Source organism: Mobula hypostoma, chromosome 4 (genome assembly GCF_963921235.1).
Source record: "Mobula hypostoma chromosome 4, sMobHyp1.1, whole genome shotgun sequence".
In the NCBI taxonomy this organism is placed as follows: domain Eukaryota; kingdom Metazoa; phylum Chordata; class Chondrichthyes; order Myliobatiformes; family Myliobatidae; genus Mobula; species Mobula hypostoma.
The window spans coordinates 6,620,744-6,641,602 of record NC_086100.1 but is presented as its reverse complement, the minus strand read 5'-3'; the positions used below and the strand labels follow the sequence as shown (position 1 = coordinate 6,641,602).

The 20,859-nt window shown below is 47.0% G+C and overlaps 1 protein-coding gene across 3 annotated transcripts in view; it reads left to right on the top strand.

Annotated features, from left to right (window-relative positions):
* The window catches only part of LOC134345106 (phospholipase D1-like), a 265,323-nt gene extending 252,514 nt beyond the window's left edge, over positions 1 to 12,809 (top strand). For all 3 annotated transcript variants that reach the window (XM_063045276.1, XM_063045277.1, XM_063045275.1), the window contains one exon: positions 1,748 to 12,809. In XM_063045276.1, the coding sequence (XP_062901346.1) occupies positions 1,748 to 1,972 (225 nt within the window). In that variant the 3' untranslated portion in view covers positions 1,973 to 12,809. The remainder of the gene's footprint in view (positions 1 to 1,747) is intronic.
* Positions 12,810 to 20,859: the final 8,050 nt, after the last annotated feature.

Below are 20,859 nucleotides of genomic sequence, written 5' to 3'. Positions count from 1 at the left end.
TACATTGACACATATCATAGAAATCTACAGCACACTACAGGCCCTTCAGCCCACAATGTTGTGCCGAACATGTAACCTACTCTAGTAGCTGCCTAGTATTTCCCTACCACAATGACCTCTATTTCTCTGAGCTCCATGTACCTATCTAAGAGTCTCTTAAAAGGCCCTATTGTATCCACCTCTGGCACCACTGACGGCAGTGCATTCCATGCACCCACCATTCTCTGTGTGGAAAACTTACCCCTGACATCCCCTCGGTACGTACTTCCCAGCACCTTGGAACCATGCCCCTCACGTTAGCTATTCCAGCCCTGGGAAAATGCAGTATGGAGAGCGAGCCGTTGCCCAGGCGGCAGGCTCCCCCTCTCCACGAAACTGATGAACGGCAGAGACCGATACAGTTTGCAATCAGCAGCATCGCCAGAGTTGAACTCAACGTAGGACTGCCGTAGGGACTCCAGCTCCAGATTTTCCCCCGGGGTTTACTCCCAAAGCCCTCTGCATGAGTGGGTGTAGCTGCAGGGCGGCAAATCAGAACTTTCCTTCTCCAAGATGAGCTGGCAATTCCGGTTGAAGAGCCCCATCTGCCCAAAGCGACTGGCTTTAAGGCACCAGTAGCCTGCCTTTGCCCCGTCTCCTGTCAGTAGAAACAGTTCCACTGGGCTTGGTAGCTGAGCCACACGTGAAGGCCAGGAGCTGGACCTGGTTGTCAATTTGAGACACACACCACTGGATGCATATAATAGTTAGAGGGAGCTTATCCCCACTAAACCCCCAACCCCGACTATGACAACTTTAAGAAAACCAGGTGCCAAATTAAACTAGTCACTTCTATCTGCGCATCATCCATATCCCTCTATTTGTGGGCAGAAGGGCCTGTACTGTGCTTTACTGTACTCTTTTCTGTATCATATAAGCTGTTGGGAGAGTGGAAATCCTCTTGGAGTTGCAGGATTTCTTTTGTTGTGGGATAAACTCTCACACAGTGAGCAGTAGAGCACTGAGGGGTGTAATAGAACAGGGATCTGGGAATCGAGGTCCATCATTCCTTGAAAGTGGCGTCACAGGTGGATAGGGTCTTAAAGAAATCTTTTGGCACCTTGGCCTTCACAAATCAATGTACTGAGTACAAGAGTTGGGATGTTATGTTGCAATCGTATAAGATTTGGTGAGGCCTAATTTGGGGGTATTTTGTGCAATTTTGGTCACCTACCTACAGGAAAGATGTAAATAAGATTGAAAGAGTGCAGAGAAAATTTACAAGGATGTTGCCAGAACTTGAGGACCTGAGTTATAGGGAGAGGTTAAACAGGTTTGGACTTCATTCCCTGGAACATAGGAGAATGAGGGGGGATTTGACAGAGGAATACAGAATGATGAGAGGTATAGATAAGGTAAGTGCAAGCAGGCTTTTTTCGCTGAGGTTGGGTGAGACTAGAACTAGAGGTCATGGTTAAGGGTGAAAGGTGAAGAACATGAGAAGGAACTTCATCACTCAGAGGATGGTGAGAGTGTGAACTGAGTTGCCAGCACAAGTGATGGAAGCAGGTTTGGTTTGAAAAGTTAAGAGAAGTTTGCATAGGTACATGGATGGGAGGGTATGGACAGCTATGGTCCGGGTGCAGGTTGCTGGAACTAGGCAGTTTAAATGGTTTGGCATGGAGCAGATGGGCCAAAGGGCCTGTTTCTGTGCTGTAGTGTTCTGTGACTCTGTGACTCTAAACCTCAGCATTTTGTCTTTCTTCAGGTTTTCAGATGTCTTCCCTCGGATCACGTGAAGAACAACAGTGACCTAGCGGCCTTCAACGCTAAGCAGGGTCTGGCAAGCGAGGATCCGGCCAAAGCTGTGGAAGAGCTAAAGAAGATCCACGGCTTCCTCGTCCAGTTCCCCTTCTACTTCCTGTCAGAGGAGAACTTGCTCCCGCCGCTCAGCACCAAGGAGCGGATGGTGCCGATGGAGGTGTGGACATGAGGGAAGAGTGGAAGAGAGTAGGATCAAGGGAAGAGGCTGGCCACTCTGGTCACAGTATCTACAGGGGGGACCATGCGTCCAATAGTCAAGACCAGAGGTAGACCTGTCAAGTTTTCAGAGAACTAACAGACAAAAAAAAACTCAGGAGGGTCAGACTCTTCTATCAACAATTACAGGACACACTAGCTCCATCGGCTTGGAGAATTTCTGATTTTCCTTCCCAGGCTATACCAACCTCTGAGATATTAGCACACTCTATAAATTTGGTGTTTTTATTTCAATAACATCCTGCATTATAGAATAGAGAACAGTACAGTGCAGTACAGGCCCTTCAGCCCACAATATTGTGCTGACCCTTTAACCTGCCCCAAGATCAATCTCACCCTTCCCTCCCACATAGCCCTCCGTTTTTCTATCATCCATGTGCCTAACTGTGAGCCTCTATCTCAGTATGTTCAGGTGCTGACGTGGAAGGGGTTAATGTGTGTTAACATCATGTCTTCCTGGTTCAAAATGTGGAATGCAATATGAGACCATAAGACATAGCAGCAAAATGAGGCAATTCGGCCCATCGAGTCTGCCATTTCATCATGGCTGATTTATTATCCCTCTCAACACCATTTTCCAGACTTCTCCCTGTAACCGTCGATGCCCTGACTAATCAAAACCTATCAATGTCGAAATATACCTAATGGCCTGGCCTCTACACCCATTTCCAGCAATGAATTCCACAGATTCACCAGCCATCTCCAGCAATGAATTCCACAGATTCACTACCTTCTGGCTAAAGGAATTACTCCTCATCTTTGTTCTAAGTTGACATACAGTACCTCTATTCTGAGGCTGTGTCCCTGGTCCTAGACTCCCCCACTACAGGAAACATCCTCACCAGATCCACTCTTATCTGTGTCTTCTGGTCCTAGACTCCTGCACTATAGGAAACATCCTCTCCAGATCCCCTCTATCTAGGTCTTTCAATATTCAATAGCTTTCAATTAGATCCCCCACCCCTATTCTTCTAAACTCCAATGAGGTCAGGCCGTAGAGCCATCAAACACTCCTCATACCTTAGCCCTTTCATTCCTAGAAAGATTCTTGTTATCCTTCTCGGACTCTCCCCGACAACTATCTGTTTACCCTCTAAATCTGCCCCCTAACCACCTCTCCAAATCTCCTCACAGGAACCGGCCTGTGCTATTCTACCCCTCTACTGTAGTATCATGACAGGTCAGTACGCGCAATCAGCAAACTCCCCTAATCTCAGATTCAGAATTAACAACAGACTCAATGCTAGGTGCTTTTGGGAAAGAGAGCTCCAAGCTCCTGTCATCCTCTGTAACAAAATTCAAAGTTGAAAGTAAATTTATTATAAAAGTATGTGTATGTCACCAAATACTACCCTGAGATTTACTTTCTAGCAGGCATTCACATTAGAACAAAGAAATACAATAGAATCAATGAAAAACTACACACAAAGGCTGACAAACAACTAATGTGCAAAAGAAGACAAAATCTGCAAATAAAAAATAAACTAATAATAATAAATAAGTAAATAAATAACATTGAGAACATGAGTTGTAGAGTCCTTGAAAATGAATCCATAGGTTATGGAATCGGTTCCGTGATGAGGTGGGTGAAGTTATTCACTCTGGTTCAGGAGCCTAATGGTTGAAGGGTAATATCTGTTTCTGAACCTGGTGGTGTGTGACCTAAATTGCCTCCTATCCAGCCCCTTGTCCCAACCCCCCCCCAAATATTGGAACCATCGGTTTCTCTCAGTACTTTACTCCTCACCATCTGAAAACCATGGGATACCCAGATGCTGGAAATGTTTGGCTGATCAATCAGCATCGGTGAAGCAATGGTTTAGCTCAGTAGTGAAACCAGGAATCAAGTTCATTTGAAGTTGACAAGAAAGGGTGGGGGAAGGTGCGTGGTGGTAGTAGAGACAGATACATTCGGGGCTTTTAAACAGAGCGCAGTACAGCCCAGGGACAGGTCTGCTAGTCCACAGTATTGTGCCAAGCCAATTAAGTTAATCTAATGGCCAACTAATCGAATTCCCCCTGCCTACACAATATCCATATCCTTTCAATTTCCTCACATTCATGTGCCTGGCTATTAAAAATCAACGTACCTGCCTCTATCACCACCCAGGCAGCGCATTCCTGGCACCCACCAATCTCTGTGTAAGAAAGCTTACCCCTCACATCTGCTTTGAAATTTACCCCCCTCACCTTGAATGCATGCCCTCTGGTATTAGACATTTCACCCCTGGGAAAAGGATACTCTCTGTCTACTCTGTCTGTGCCTCTCATAATCTTATAAACCTCTATCAGATCTCCCCTCAGCCTCAGAGAAAACAACCCACGATGGTCTGACCTCTCATTATAGCACCTGCCCTCTAATCCAGGTAACATCCTGGTGAACCTCTTCTACACCCTCTCCAAAGACCTGACATTCTTCCTATAATGGGACGACCAGAATGATATGCAATACTCCAGATGTGGCATAACTAGAGCTTTATAAAGCTGCAACATAACTTTTTGACACTTGAACTCAATGACTCAATTAGTAAAGGCAAGTAAGTCACCTGTCTTCTCAACCACCCTATCAATGTGTGTAACCACTTTCAGGGAGCTCTGAACTTGGGCCACAAGACCTCTCTGCTCATCAACACTGTCAAGGGCCTTGCCCTTAAACGTCATTACTTTCTATTTACACTGAACCTTCCAAGGTCAACACCACATTTGTCCAGGTTAAGAAGCTTAAATAGGCATGTGGATGATAGAAAAATGGGAGGGCTGTGGAGAAGGGAAGGGTTTGATTGATATTGAAATAGGTTAAAAGATTAGCACAACATTGTGGGCTGAAGGATCTGTGCTGTGCTGTACTGTTTTATAACTCAAGAAATTCTGCAGGTGCTGGAAATCCAGAGCAACACACACAAAATGCTGGAGGAGCTCAGCAAGTCAGGCAGCATTTGTGCAAATGAATAATCAGTTGACATTTCGGGCTGAGACCCTTCTTCAGGTCTGGAAAGGAAGGGTGAAGTAGCCAGAAAGAAAAGGTTGGGAAAGGGGAAGGAGGACAAACTAGAAGGTGATACATGAAGCTGGGTGGGTGGGAAAGGTAAAGGGCTGGAGAAGAAGGAATCTGCTAGGAAGTGGAAGTGGACCACAGAGGAAAGGGAGGGAGGAGGGGACCCAAGAGGAGGTGATAGGCAGGTGAGGAGCGGTAAGAGGCCAAAGTGAAGACTAGAAGAATGGAGAAGGGGACAGAAAAACAATTTTACCAGAATTTTACTCCCAATTTTGAGTAATCATTAGTCACATTTTTTGCTTTGCATCTCTGCCTCCTAATCTCCTCCCACCTTGAAGCTCGGAATAGAGCGCCTGCTTTGGGAATCTGGTGAGGCAACTCAGGCAATATGACATGCCCGTGGAAGTCAACAGTCTCAGGTTACTGGGGAAAGAGGGAATCGGAGACGCGAGAGGCTACAGGCGCTGGAATCTGGAGCAACACACCTCCTGCTAGAGAAACTCAGCAGGTCGAACTGTGTCTGTGAGGGGTCGCAGAAGGGCTGTAGGGACTGCCGGCATTTTGGGCTGACAGCCTGCATCAAATCAAATCAAAGCCAATCAAAGTAAGTTTATTATCAAAGTTCAAATACAACCCTGACTTTCATTTTCTTGTGAGCATTCACACTAAATAGAAAGAAACACAATAGAATCAATGAAAGATCAAAACAAGATGGATGGACCAACAACCAGTGTACAAAAGACAACAAACTGTGCAGAAATTTTAAAAGAGCAAACTACTAATAATAAATAAATAAACAATAAATATTAGAACATAAGATGAAGAATCCTTGAAAGTGAGCCCAGAGGTTTCAGTGATGGTGTGAGTGAAGTTATCTATGCTGGTTCAGGAGCCTATGGGTGGAGGGTAATAACTGTTCCTGAACTTGGTGGTGTAGGTTCCTCCTTCCTGAGTAGAGAGCACGGCCTGGATGGTGGACATCTTTGATGGTGGAGGCTGCTTTACTGCAACTGTGCTCTGTGTAGATGCAGTCAATGGCGCTTGGGTTCCAAGGATCCTTGAAAGGTTGACAGCTCTTTCCCTCACATAGATGCCCCTTGACCCATTGAGTTCTGGCCCCACCCAGATTGTTGGGCCTGTTCTTGACCGGGAGGCAAGAGCAAATATATTTAAGGATGGGATTATAGAAATAAAAGGCATCGAGGGTTAGGGGAGAGAGTGGGAATATGGTTACACAAAATGCTGGAGGAAATCAGCAGGTCAGGGTGCGTCTATAGAGGGGAATAGACAGTCGATGTTTGGGCTGAGACCTTTCATCAGGAATCATCAGGCCTCAGTCTGAAACATCACATTTAGTGCAGTAACCAAAAGTGCCCCCCTAGCACCGTGACGGCAGTGGCGATTTAATTCAAGGGTATTGTCGTCTGACTATACAACCAAACGAACCAATGTTCCTCCAGACCATGGTGCACCCACAAAACATATATCACACACAGCACATAAAACAAAATATTATCATGAATAAGTTAATAAATATAATTCAAAATGCATATAGTGAACAGCTCACTGTCCCTGTGACGAGACCGCAGTGGTGACAGGGTATTCGTTAGTCTCACAGCCTGAGGGAAGAAGCTGTTACCCAGTCTGACAGTCCTAGTCCTGAAGCTCCTGTATCTCCTTCCTGATGGTAGTGGGTCAAAGAGATTGTGGATGGGTGGTAGAGTTCCTCGCCTACAACACTCCTGGTAAATGTCACAAATACATCAAGCACAATCAGAATCTGATTTATTAGCACTAACTTAGCTCATATGGAATCTCCTTCTCCCATGGTCCACTAGTCTCCCCCATTAGATTCCTTCTTCAGCCCTTTACCTCTCTCAGCTTCTCACTTATTCTCCCATCCCCGACCCACCTCACCTATCATCTGCCAGCTCGTAATTCTCCTGCCCCCACCGCCTTATTCTGACTTCTTCTCCCTTCCTTTTCCAGTCCTGTTGAAGGGCCTCAGCCTGACACAGCAACTCTTTATTCTTCTCCATAGATGCCGCCTGACCTGCTGAGTTCCTCTGGCGTTTTGTGTGTGTTGCTCTTGATTTCCAACATCTGCAGAATCTCTTGTGTTGATGGTTATTGTGATAGACAGTCTGCCATATTGCATTGAATAGTGGGGTAGTTTCGAAGGGCTGAATGCCCTACTCCTGATTGTTTTTGATGTTTCTTTAAATGTAAGCTTGGAGGATTGTGGTAGGGGTGAATAAAGGTGGAGATGCTTGCTGTGGGAATGAGGCACAGTCCCAAGGACAGGATGATAGGAAGAGGCCAGAATTGGAGGTGCATGGGACTATTGGAGAAAGGAAGGGGGTGGGTCGAGGATGATGGTAAATCTGGGGATGTGTAAGAGGCCAGAGATGGCATTTCCTGAGACCCAGCATCACTTGGCTCAGAGGAGACCTCGCATTCCATTCACCAAACCCTTTCTACTGTGCCTGGCTGGTGCAGTGCTAGACAAGAAGACACAGGAGCAGAATTATCTGCATGAACAGTATGTAAGACAAGTTTTTCATCGTATCACAGTATGTGTCATTAACCAATTCCAATTCCATTTCCAATCCCACCAACAAACGTAGAAATAAGACATAGGAACAGAATTAGGCAGTTCAGCCCAAAAATTATGCTCCACCACTCCATCATGGCTGATCTGTTGTCCTTCTCCATCCCATTCTCCTGCCTTCTCCCCATAACCTTTGATGCCCTTACTATTCAAGATCTTATCGACCTTAGATGACTTGGCCTCCACAGCTGTCTGTGGCAATGAATTCTACAGATTCACTACCCTCTGGCTAAAGAAATTGTTCCTCATCTCTGTTCTGAATTTACATCCCTCTATGCTGGGTCTGTGCCCTCTGGTCCTAGACTCCCCCACTATAAGAAATAACCTCTCCACATTCCTCTCCATATAGGCCTTGTCAAATCCAAAGGGTTTCAACGAGATCCCCCCTCATTCTTCTAGACTCCAGTGAGTACTGACCCAGAGCCATCCAGTGCTCCTCGTTTGTTAACCCTTTCATTCATGGGATCATTCTTGTGAACCTCTACTGGTCCCTCTCCAATGGCAGTACATCCTTTCTTAAATAAGGGCCCTAAGACTGCTCACAATACTGTCTGAGCAGTGCCTTATAAAGCCTCAGCATTACATCTTGCTTTTATACTCTAGACCCCTCGAAATGAACACTAACATTGCATTTGCCTTCCTTACCACCGACTCAACCTGCAAGTTATTCTTTAGGGAATCCTGCACAAGGACTCCCAAATCCTTTTCAAATCTTGTTATTATCATATTATTCAAAAAAAAATAACACGAGTACATCGAAGTAGCAACACTTACAATGTCTCAAGGAAACAAAACATTATCTTAAAGATTGAAAAATTTTGTGATAATTTTAAAAAACCCTACTTAGCAGAATAAGTGGGGGAAAAACCCCCATTAGGTGTACAACCTCGGAGCCATGCATCATACAAAAAGCTTCTAAAAATAAACATCAAACCACCAGCAAGAAAGAAAAATATACCAAAAAATTTACCATTAGATCGTGGAGAAAATCTATCAATTAGCTCAGATGATAATAACGAGCAAATGAGCCCCATCGTTTCTCAAAATCAAATAAAGGCTCAAAGATTCGACTTCTAATTTTCTCCAAACTAAGACGTAGCATCACTTGAGAGAACCATTGTGACAAGGACTCCCAAATCCCTTGGCGCCTCTGATTTCTAAATTTCTCCCCCATTTAGAAAGTAGTCCACACATTTATTCCTTCTACCAAAGTGCCTGATGTGTTCAGGGGGGCAGCTGCTTTCATAGCCCCCCTCCCCTTTGGCCTTACAAGCGACCGCTGGGTAACAGGTGGGGGTCTCGAGATGAGAGGGGAATGTATGTCAATACACTCGGAGTGGGTTGGGAGGGCTGCCAAGCACAGGGAGCTTCCGACTGGTGCACAGTGTCTGGCTTTGTTCACCCCTCACCAAGAACTCTCCTTATTGACTCAGTCATAGAATACTATTGGACAGAAAAAGCCCTGTCTAGTCTGTGCCGAACTATTAATCTGCTGAATCCCATCGACCTGCACATGGGCGATACCCTTTCACATCCCTCCCATCCACGAATCTATCCAAATTTCTCTTAAATGTTGAAATCAAATCCGTGTACACCACTTCCACTGGTAGTTGATCTCACACTCGCACCATCCTCTGACTGAAAAAGTTCCCCTTAGGGTCACCATGAACATTTCACCTTTCACCCTTACCCCATGACCCAGTCTCACCCAGCCTCAGTAGAAAAAGCCTGCTTGCATTTACCCTGACTATGCCCTCTTGACGGTGTACACCTCTATCAAATCTCCGCTGATTCTCCTACGCTCCAGGGAATAACCTCATAAACTCTTCTTGGGTTTCCAGCCAAGTTCAGGTGTTGATTTTTACTGATATTTCGATGACAAACTGTATCATTTTCATCAGGGTTGCTGCCTATGCATTGTCTAGCTGAATGGTATATGTAATCATCTCCCATAGACCGTCCCTCCTGGGAGCTGAGTGTTTACCATCGGATAGGACATGCCTAGGCATCTTCCCTGATGAAGGCATTGAAACATTGGTTAAAATCGACACCTGGACCCGGCTGTGATGAGAATCCTTGACGAGGATAGTTTGGACCCAAATGCTGGCGTATCTGAAGCAAGGTTCGAGATACGGCATCAAACTCGATCTGAGCACAAAACAAACGATAGATGATATCACTAGTAGGGTTATGATTGGTCATCGAACCGCAGTTCAGGTGTTCTTTAAATACTCAATTCTTGGCGTGAAAACCATGATTGCCAATTAACGGGACTGTCCGAAATTTTTAAAGGGGCCACCCTCCGGAGGCGGTTAGAGTGTCTAAACCTCGGAAGCTGGCGTGGATGGGTGAGTGTTGTAACACCAGCTAGAAGCCCAAGAAGCGTTTATCTGTCATATACACCAGGAAAGCACTAGACCCTTATTCAAACTTTCCCTGTCACTCAGATCCTCAATTCCTGGCAATGTCCTTGTAAATTTTCTCTGCACTCTTTCAATCTTATTGACACCTTTCCAAAAGTGCACACAATACTCCAAATTAGATCCCACTATTGTCTTATACAATTTCAAGGTAACATCCCAACTCCTGTCCTCAGTATATTGATGATAAGAAGGCCAATGTGCCAAAAGCTTTATGACCCTGTCTACTGACGTTCTGCCTGTCACAATCTGTGCTATTTAATTAGCATCATCTCATAACATTAATAATTCTGATTTATTATTCAAAACACATAATGAAATGCGTCATTTGCATTAGCTACCAACACAACCTTACAAACTATGCAAATTATTCCAGACTTTCTTAACCCCCTGCCGTCCAGGGGAAGGTGCTCCCATGGCACTGTTGGGGAGGGAGTTCCAGGGTTAAGACCCAGTGGCGGTGAAGGAAGAGCGATCTGTTGCACTCAGATTCAGATTCAATCATTTATCGAAACACAGTGCAATGCATTGCTGGCATCTTAGGGATGTACTGGGGGCAGCCACACATTCCAGTGCCAGCATCACATGTCCACAATGTTTGACAGAAGAACACAGAACACAACACAACAACCTGCAAAGGAACAACAACCAGACCAGTCCCCATTCTTGCTTCCTCCCACCCACTCACACCTACAGTCCTCTCACCCCAGGGCAGGCTGCCTTCAGCCTCCAGAGGACTCAGACTTGGAGTCACTGGGCCTTCAACTTCCCCAGGGATTTGGTGGCTCTGGGTTCTGGACATAGAAACATAGAAACATAGAAAATAGGTGCAGGAGTAGGCCATTCGGCCCTTCGAGCCTGCACCGCCATTTATTATGATCATGGCTGATCATCCAACTCAGAACCCAGCCTTCCCTCCATACCCCCTGACCCCTGTAGCCACAAGGGCCATATCTAACTTCCTTTTAAACATAGCTAATGAACTGGCCTCAACAGTTTGCTGTGGCAGAGAATTCCACAGATTCACCACTCTCTGTGTGAAGAAGTTTTTCCTAACCTCGGTCCTAAAAGGCTTCCCCTCTATCCTCAAACTGTGACCCCTCGTTCTAGACCTCCCCAACATCGGGAACAATCTTCCTGCATCTAGCCTGTCCAATCCCTTTAGGATCTTATACGTTTCTGTGTGGAGAAACTCCACACAGGCAGAGCAGGGCCTGTGATGGGGATCGAATCCGGGTCTCCAGAGCGACGAGGCAGTGGCTCTACCCGCTGTGTCAGTGTAACTGTACACCATTAATGTAACGTGGATCATTTAGAAAGGAAAGGAGGGGGAGATCCAGGAGGTGGTGAAGGCAACCAGAAAGGGGAGTGGGAAAGTAGAGAAGAGAGGAGGAGAGTTTACCAGAAGTTGGAGAAATGGACGTTCATGTCATCAGGTTGGAGGCTACCCAGGTGGAGAGTGAGGTATCGCTCCTGCAGCCTGAGAGAGAACTCGTCATGACATGGTCATGGACTGACATGTCAGAATGGAATGAGGAACGGTTGACCATCCTCCTTCCCTTTCTTGCCCCGTCTCAGTGCAACTCAACAATACTCATGTTGTTAGCCAAATATTGCAAGGCCAGTGTAATTGCCCTGTAGTGGGGTGGTCATGCATCAGTGGTATCAGAAGGATGCGATGCCCGGTATAACTGCACCTGTCTGTGTCAATGCGCACTACTGGCGTGACAATCCTGCTGTGACAGTGCTGGAGAGCACCACGTAATTCTGTAACAATGCACTGTGGGTTCAGTCCTCCGACAGCCACCCATTTTAATTCCGGTCCCCATTCCCATCGCACATCGGTCCATGATGAGGCCACACTCGGGCTGGAGGATCAGGGTATTTCATCAGGGTGGCCTCCAACCTGATGGCAAGAATGTTACTTTTTCTCCAACTTCCTGTAATTTTTTTCCCCTCCACTTCTATCAAATCCCCCATTCTGGCTCCCCTCTCACCTGCCTCTGCTCCTCCTTCCCTTTCTCCCATGGTCTTCTCTCCACTCCTGTCAGATTCCTTTTTCTCCAGCCCTTTGCCTTTTCCAACCACCTCCCCCGAGCTTCTCACTTCATCCCACCTACCCATATTCCCCTCACCTGGTCTCCCCTATCACTTGCCAGCTTGTACTCCTGCCTCTCCCCACCTTATTATCCTGGCTCCTTCCCCTTGCTTTCCAGTCCTGATGAAGCCTCTCAGCCCGAAACACCGACTGACTGGCTGTTTCTCCGGTATTCCGAGTGTGGTGCTGCTAATGTGATGATGGTGGTGTAATTGTGAACTATGTGTAACCGTAGTACTGGGATGATAATGGGGGTGTTATTGTGCACTACTGTGTAATTGTGAACTATCTGTGTAACAGCACATGATTGGTGTCGTTACCACCAGCTGCTGAGTTGTGTCGGAGACGTACTCGTGCTCGGTCAAACTCCGGATGCGGGTCACGTGCAGTGCCGCAGAGTGAGAGAGGCTTCGGCCGCTGTAACTGGTATCGGGACTGTGCCAGGACCTCATTCCAATAGCCAGCCGCCTGCGGGGTTTAACCTCAATAAGAATGCTCCACAGAAAGGGGAGGTCTCCGGAGAGAAGGTTGTTCCTTCCAGTGGTATCCAGGGGGAAACCTTGGAGGCCAAAAACCGTACAGAACAGCAGTGAAAGTCATGTAAATAATACTAATTAATTAAATGATTTTTAAATATGCTGGATTCAAAGATCAAAGTCCATTTATTATAAAATAGTATATGTTACCACATACTACCTTGAGATTCATTTTCTTGCGGGCATTCACAGGAAAAAGACTAGAATCCACAGAAAGACTGACAAACAACCAGTCTGCAAAAAACAAACTGTGAATATCAGATGTAAAGAGTCTGTGAAAATTAGTCTGTAGGTTGCAGAATCAGTTCAGTGCTGTGGTGAATGAAATTATCAACATTGGTCCAGGAGCATGACGGTTGAGGGGTAGCAAGTGTTCCTGACCCTGGTGGTGTGGGTCCTGAGGCTCCTGTGCCTCCTGCCCATTGGTAGCAGTGAGAGGAGCGTGCCCTGGGTGGTCGGGGTCCCTGATGATGGATGCTGCTTTCTTGTGACAGTGCCCCTGGGGGAAGTCCTCACTGGTGAGGAGGACTTTCCCTGTGATGCACTGGGATGTATCCACGACCTTCTGTAGTCTCTGCTGTTCCTGGCCATTGGTGTTTCCATACCAGGCCAAGATGCAACCAGTCAGATTAGTTTGGTTTCATTTGTCACATGACATTGGAGAGGGTTCAGAGGGGGTTCATAAGAATGATTCTGGGATTGAAAGGCTTATCGTATGAGGAGTGTTTGGGCTCTGGGCCTGTACTCACTGAGCTTTAGAAGAATGAGGGGGGATCTCATTGAAACTTATCGAATATTGAAAGGCCCAGCTGGAGTGGATGTGGGGAGGATGTTTCCTATAGTGGGGGAGTCTGGGACCAGAGGGCACAGGTAGAGTAGATGTGGAGAGGATGTTTCCTATAGTGGGGGAGTCTGGGACCAGAGGGCACAGCCTCAGAACAGAGACTTTTGGAAGAGAGATGAGGAGGAATTTCTTTAGTCAGAAGGTGGTGAATCTGAAATTCATTGCTGCAGGCAGCTGTGGAGGCCAAGTCACGTAAAACAGAGATTGATTGGTTCTTGATCATTCAGGGTATAAAATGTTGCAGGGAGAAGGCAGAATAATGGGATCAGCCATGATCAAATGGTATAGCAGGCTCGATGGGCCGAATCTGCTCCAGTGTCTATGGTCCTATGAACACTGAAACATGCAGTGAACTGTGCCATTTGTGTCCAATGAAAATGAGTGAGAATGCGCTGGGCAGCCCACAAGCCAACAGCGTACCCACAACCTACTTCCAGGTATTTTACTTACTGTGTATCCAGAGAAGTCTGTCAGAACAGTAACATCTTTGTAACATAATTCAGCATCAGTGTTGTGGATGACCAGGGAGCCGTGTACGAGACACCAGAGACACTATTAGTACTCTTGATGGTGGAAAAGGTTTCATACAAACTCACAGTGAGACCCTTAGTCATAGTCATAGTCATACTTTATTGATCCCGGGGGAAATTGGTTTTCATTACAGATGCACCATAAATAATAAATAGTAATAAAACCATAAATAGTTAAATAGTATTATGTAAATTATGCCAGTAAATTATGAAATAAGTCCAGGACCAGCCTATTGGCTCAGGGTGTCTGACCCTCCAAGGGAGGAGTTGTAAAGTTTGATGGCCACAGGTAGGAATGACTTCCTATGATGCTCTGTGTTGCATCTCAGTGGAATGAGTCTCTGGTTGAATGTACTCCTGTGCCCAACCAGTACATTATGTAGTGGATGGGAGACATTGTCCAAGATGGCATGCAACTTAGACAGCATCCTCTTTTCAGACACCACCGTCAGAGAGTCCAGTTCCATCCCCACAACATCACTGGCCTTACGAATAAGTTTGTTGATTCTGTTGGTGTCTGCTACCCTCAGCCTGCTGCCCCAGCACACAACAGCAAACATGATAACACTGGCCACCACAGACTCGTAGAACATCCTCAGCATTGTCCAACAGATGTTAAAGGACCTCAGTCTCCTCAGGAAATAGAGGCGGCTCTGACCCTTCTTGTAGACAGCCTCAGTGTTCTTTGACCAGTCCAGTTTATTGTCAATTCGTATCCCCAGGTATTTGTAATCCTCCACCATGTCCACACTGACCTCCTGGATGGAAACAGGGGTCACCTGTACCTCAGCTCTCCTCGGGTCTACCACCAGCTCCTTAGTCTTTTTCACATTAAGCTGCAGATAATTCTGCTCACACCATGTGACAAAGTTTCCTATCGTAACCCTGTACTCAGTCTCATCTCCCTTGCTGATGCATCCAACTATGGCAGAGTCATCAGAAAACTTCTGAAGATGACAAGACCCTGTGCAGTAGTTGAAGTTCGAGGTGTAAATGGTGAAGAGAAAGGGAGACAAGACAGTCCCCTGTGGAGCCCCAGTGCTGCTGCTCACTCTGTCCGATACACAGTGTTGCAAGCACACGTACTGTGGTCTGCCAGTCAGGTAATCAGGAATCCATGATACCAGGGAAGCATCCACCTGCATCGTTGTCAGCTTCTCCCCCAGCAGAGCAGGATGGATGGTGTTGAACGCACTGGAGAAGTCAAAAAACATGACCCTCACAGTGCTCGCTGGCTTGTCCAGGTGGGCGTAGACACGGTTCAGCAGGTAGACGATGGCATCCTCAACTCCTAGTCAGGGCTGGTAGGTGAACTGGAGGGGATCTAAGTGTGGGCTGACCATAGGTTGGAGCAGCTCCAGAACAAGTCTCTCCAGGGTCTTCATGATGTGGGAGGTCAATGCCACCGGTCCGTAGCCATTGAGGCCGCTGGGGTGTGGCGTCTTCGGCACAGGGACGAGGCAGGATGTCTTCCACAGTACAGGAACCCTCCGGAGCCTCAGCCTCAGGTTGAATACATGGCCAAGTACTCCACATAGCTGAGGGGCACAGGCTTTGAGCACCCTGGTACTGACACCATCCGGTCCTGCAGCCTTGCTTGGGTTGAGACGTTTCAGCTGTCTTCAGAGAACATTTACAACATCAGCACCGAGGGGTTGTTGATGGCTGAGTGTGGTGGTGAACCATGGGCTGCAGTCATAGAGGTGTCGACACCAAGCATAGAAACAGGCCCTTTTCTCCATCCAGTCAGTGCCAGACTATGATTCGGCCTGCTCCCATCGATCTGCAGCCAATCCACAGCCCTCCACACTCCTCCCATCCATGTACTGATCGAAATTTCTCTGAAATCTTCAAATTGAACCCACATCCATACTGGCAGCTCATTCCTCACTCTTGTCACCCTCCGATCGGAGAAGTTCCCCATCATGTTCCCCTTAAACACTTCACCTTTCACCCCTCACCCATGACCTCTAGTTCTAGTCCCACCCAACTTCAGTGGAAAACAGCCTGCTTGCATTTACTCTATCTATACCCTTCATCATTTTGTGCTCCTCTATCAAATCTCCTCTCATTCTCCTGTGCTCCAGGGAAGAGCTCCTAACCTGTTCAATCTTACCCTGTAACTCAGGTCCTCATGTCCCAGCAACATCCTGGTAAATTTTCCCTGCACTCTTTCAGTCTTATTGATATATTTTCTGTAGGTAGATGATGAAAGCTACACACAATACTCCAACTTAGGCCTCACCAACGTTCTTGACATAACAAACACGAGGGTGTCTGCAGATGCTGGAAATCCAGAGCAACACACACAAACTGCTGGAGGAACTCAGCAGGTCAGGCAGCATCTGTGGAAATGAAGAAACAGTTGACGTTTCAGGCCGAGACCCTTCCTCAGGACTGAGAAGGAAGGGGTGGTTGCCAGAATAAAAAGGTGGGGGGAAGAGAAGGAGGCTAGCAGGAAGGTAATGGGTGAAATCATGCGGGTGGGAAAAGTCAAGGGCTGGAGAAGAAAGAATCTGATAAGAGAGGAGAGTGGACCACAGGAGAAAGGGAAGGAGGAGAGGACCCAGATGGAGGTTATAGGACACTGAGAAGAAATGAAAGGTCGGAGTGGGGAATCCAGCAATGGGGGGGTATTTATTTACCGAAGGAAAATTTGATTATCATGCCATCAGGTGGAGGCTACCCAGATGGAGTGGAAACATAGAAAACCTACAGCACAATACAGGCCCTTCGGCCCACAAAGCTATGCCGAACATCTCCTTAATTTAGAACTACCAAGGCTTACCCATAGCCCTCTATTCTTCTAAGCTCCATGTATCCATCCAGGAGTCTCTTAAAAGACCCTATCATTTCCGCCTCCACCACCATCACTGGCAGCCCATTCCACACACTCACCACTCTCTGCGTAAAAAACTTATCCCTGACATCTCCTCTGTACCTACTCCCCAGCACCTTAAAACTATGCCCTCTCATGCTAGCCATTTCAGCCCCGGGAAAAAGCCTCTGACTATCCACACGATCAATGCCTCATTATCTTGTACACCTCTATCAGGTCACCTCTCATCCTCCGTAGCTCCAAAGAAAAAAGGCCAAGTTAACTCAACCTATTCTCATAAGGCATGCTCCCCAATCCAGGCAACATCCTTGTAGATCTCCTCTGCACCCTTTCTATGGTTTCCACATCCTTCCTATAGTGAGGTGACCAGAACTGAGGACAGTACTCCAAGTGGGGTCTGACCAGGGTCCTATATAGCTGCAACATTACCTCTCGGCTCTGAAACTCAATCCCACGATTGATGAAGGCCAATACACTGTATGCCTTCTTAACCACAGAGTCAATCTGTGTAGCAACTTTGAGTGTCCTATGGACTCGGACCCCAAGATCCCTCTGATCCTCCACAATGCCAAGAGTCTTGCCATTAATGGTATAGTTTGCCGTCATATTTGACCTACCAAAATGAACCACCTCATACTTATCTGGGTTGAACTCCATTTGCCACTTCTCAGCCGAGATTTGCATCCTATCAATGTCCCATTGTAAACTCTGACAGCCCTCCACACTATCCACAACACCCCCAACCTTTGTGTCATCAGAAAACTTACTAACCCATCCCTCCACTTCCTCATCCAGGTCATTTATAAAAATCACGAAGAGTAGGGGACCCAGAACAGATCCCTGAGGCACACGACTGGTGACCGACCTCCATACAGAATATGACCCATCGTTTTACTTTATACTTTACACTACAGTCACTCTTTGCCTTCTGTGGGCAAGCCAGTTCTGGATCCACAAAGCAATGTCCCCTTGGATCCCCTGCCTCCTTACTTTCTCAGTAAGCCTTGCATGGGGTACCTTGTCAAATCCCTTTTTAAATGTTTGGCCACTGGAAAGTGCCGCGGAGGTGCTCGACAAAGTGGTCCCTTGATTTACGACGAGTCTAAACAATGTAGAGGAGGCCACATCAGGAGCACCTGATACGACAAGACTACCCCGGCAGGTTCACAGGTGAAGTGTTGCCTCGCTTGGAAGGACTGCTTGATCCCCTGAATGGAGGGAGGGAGGAGGTGTATGGGCAGGTGTAGCACTTGGGCCACTTGCAGGGTTAAGTGCTGGGAGGGATGAACGGACAAGAAAATCGTGAGGGAGCAATCCCTGCTGAAAGCGGAGGGGAGGGGAAGGTAAAGATATACCTGGTGGTCGGATCCCTTTAGAGATGGCAGAGGCTGAAGACAGTGATGTGTTGAATGCCAAGGCTCATGGGGCAGTAGGTAAGGACATGAGGGAAGCTGTCATTGTTAAGGCGTTGGGAAGATGGGGTGTGTGCGGAAGTCCGGGAAATGCGGGTGAGGGCTGCATGAATAGTAGAGGGGAGGGAAACCCCATTCTTTAAAGGAGGACATCTCTGATGTCCTGAAACAGAAAACTGTGCTCTGGGAACAGATGCAGTGGAGGCAAAGAAACTGAGAAATGGGAATACCATTTTTGCAGGAAACAAGGTGGGAAGAGGTATAGTCAAGATAACCATGGGAATCAGTAGGTTTGAAAAAGAGAGCTTACCTCCAGGGATGGAGACAGAGAGATCGAGAAAGAGGAGGGAGATGTCAGAAATGGACCAACTGAATTTAAGGGTAGGGTGGAAGTTAGAGACAAATTTAAGAAAATTGATGAGCTCATCATTGGTGCATGACCAACACCAATACAGTGTTAATGAGGGGAGGAAGAGTGGGGGGTATAACCTCGAACATAGACTGGTCTACAGAGCCACGGAATAGGCAGGCATAGCTGGGGCCTATGCGGGTGCCCGTGGCTACCCCTTGAGTCTAGAGAAAGAGGGAGGAGCCAAAGAAAATTTTTCAGGGTGAGGACTGCCAGATAGAGGAGGGTGGTGGTGGAGGGGGATGGGGTGGTTCTTTGCCCAAGAAAGAAGTGGAGAGCTTTGAGGCCTTCCTGACTGGGGATAGAAGTGTATGGGGACAGAATATCCATGGTGCAGGTGAGGCGGACAGGGCCAGGGGACGGGAAGTTACTGAGGGCGTGGGGAGTGTTGCGGATGTAGGTGGGGAGGGACTGAACCAAGGGTGACAGAATGGAATTGAGATATGAGGACACGAGTTCAGTGGGGCAGGAGCAGGCAGAGACAACGGGCCTACCCGGACAGTCCGGTTTGTGGATCCTGTGTAGGGGTGGAAGTGAGCAGTGTGGGGTAAGGGTCCCATGAGTCTGGTGGCTGTGGATGGAGTTCTCCAGACCGGATGAGATCAGTAATGGTGGCAGAGACAGTTTTCCAGGAAAAACCCAGAGGATGGGCAAGGGGTATAGTCAGAGGGACAGAGGGAGAAAAAGGAAAGAGAGAGAAAGAATGTGTGTACATAAGTAAATAAATAAAGGATGGGGTATGAGGGGGAGGTGGGGCATTCGTACCCTATCCGTTATTTATTTATACACACATTCTTTCTCTCTCTCTCTCCTTTTTCTCCCTCTGTCCCTCTGACTATACCCCTTGCCCATCCTCTGGGTTTCTTCCCCCCCCGCTTGTCTTTCTCCCTGGGCCTCCTGTCCCATGATCCTCTCACATCCCCTTTGCCAATCACCTGTCCAGCTCTTGGCTCCATCCCTCCCCCTCCTGTCTTCTCCTATCATTTTGGATCTCCCTCTCCCCCTCCCACTTTCAAATCTCTTACTAACTCTTCCTTCAGTTAGTCCTGACGAAGGGTCTCGGCCTGAAACGTCGACTGTACCTCTTCCTAGAGATGCTGCCTGGCCTGCTGCGTTCACCAGCAAATTTGATGTGTGTTGCTTGAATTTCCAGCATCTGCAGAATTCCTCATGTTTGCTCTTTTCTTGCTGGTACTTTTCCTGTAATGCCATGGACTCTTATCTTGCTCAGCAATGTCATACGTGGCACCTTGTTAAAGGCCTTCTGAAAACCCAAGTAAACTACATTCACTGACTCTCCTTGTGTATCCTACTAGTCATTTCCTCAGAGGATTCCAGCAGATAGTCAGGCAATATTTCCCTTGAGGAAACCACGCTGAGTACAGTCTATTCTATCATGTGCCTCCAAGCACCCCAAAATCTCATCTTAACAATCACATTCAACATCTCCCCATCCACTAAGGTCTGACTAACTGGCCTATAATTTTCTTTTTTCTGCCTCCCTCTATTCTTAAAGAGTGGAGTGATATTTTCAATTTTCCAGTCCTTCAGTACCAATCAGAAACTAGTGACTCTTGAAAGATCATTACTAATGCCTCCACAATCTCTTCAGAACTCCGGGGTGTACAGCACCTGATCCAGGTGACTTATCCACCTTCAGACTTTTCAATCTCCCAGGCACCTTCTCCCTAATAACAACAACTTCAGTCACTTCTGCCCACTGACACTCTCAAACTTCCACCGTACAGCTAGTGTCTTCCACAGTGAAGACCGATGCAAAATACGTATTCAGTCCATCCCCATTACTAGCCCTCCAGCACATTTGAATATGCGTGGTATATGGAATAAGGTAAATGAATTTACAACACAGTTGTAGATTGGCAGGTATGATGTTGTAGGAATCATGGCTGAAAGATGATAGCTGGGAGCTTAATGTCCAAGGATACAGATTGTATCGAAAGGACAGGCAGGAAGTCAGAGGGGTTGGCACTGCTCTGATGGTAAAAAAATGAAATCAAATCATTACAAAGAGGAGACACAGGGTCAGAAGGTGTTGAGTGATTGTGAAAAGAGCTATCAGGAACTGCAAGGGTAAATAGACCCTGATGGGAGTTGTATACAGACCCCAAACAATGGTAAGGATATG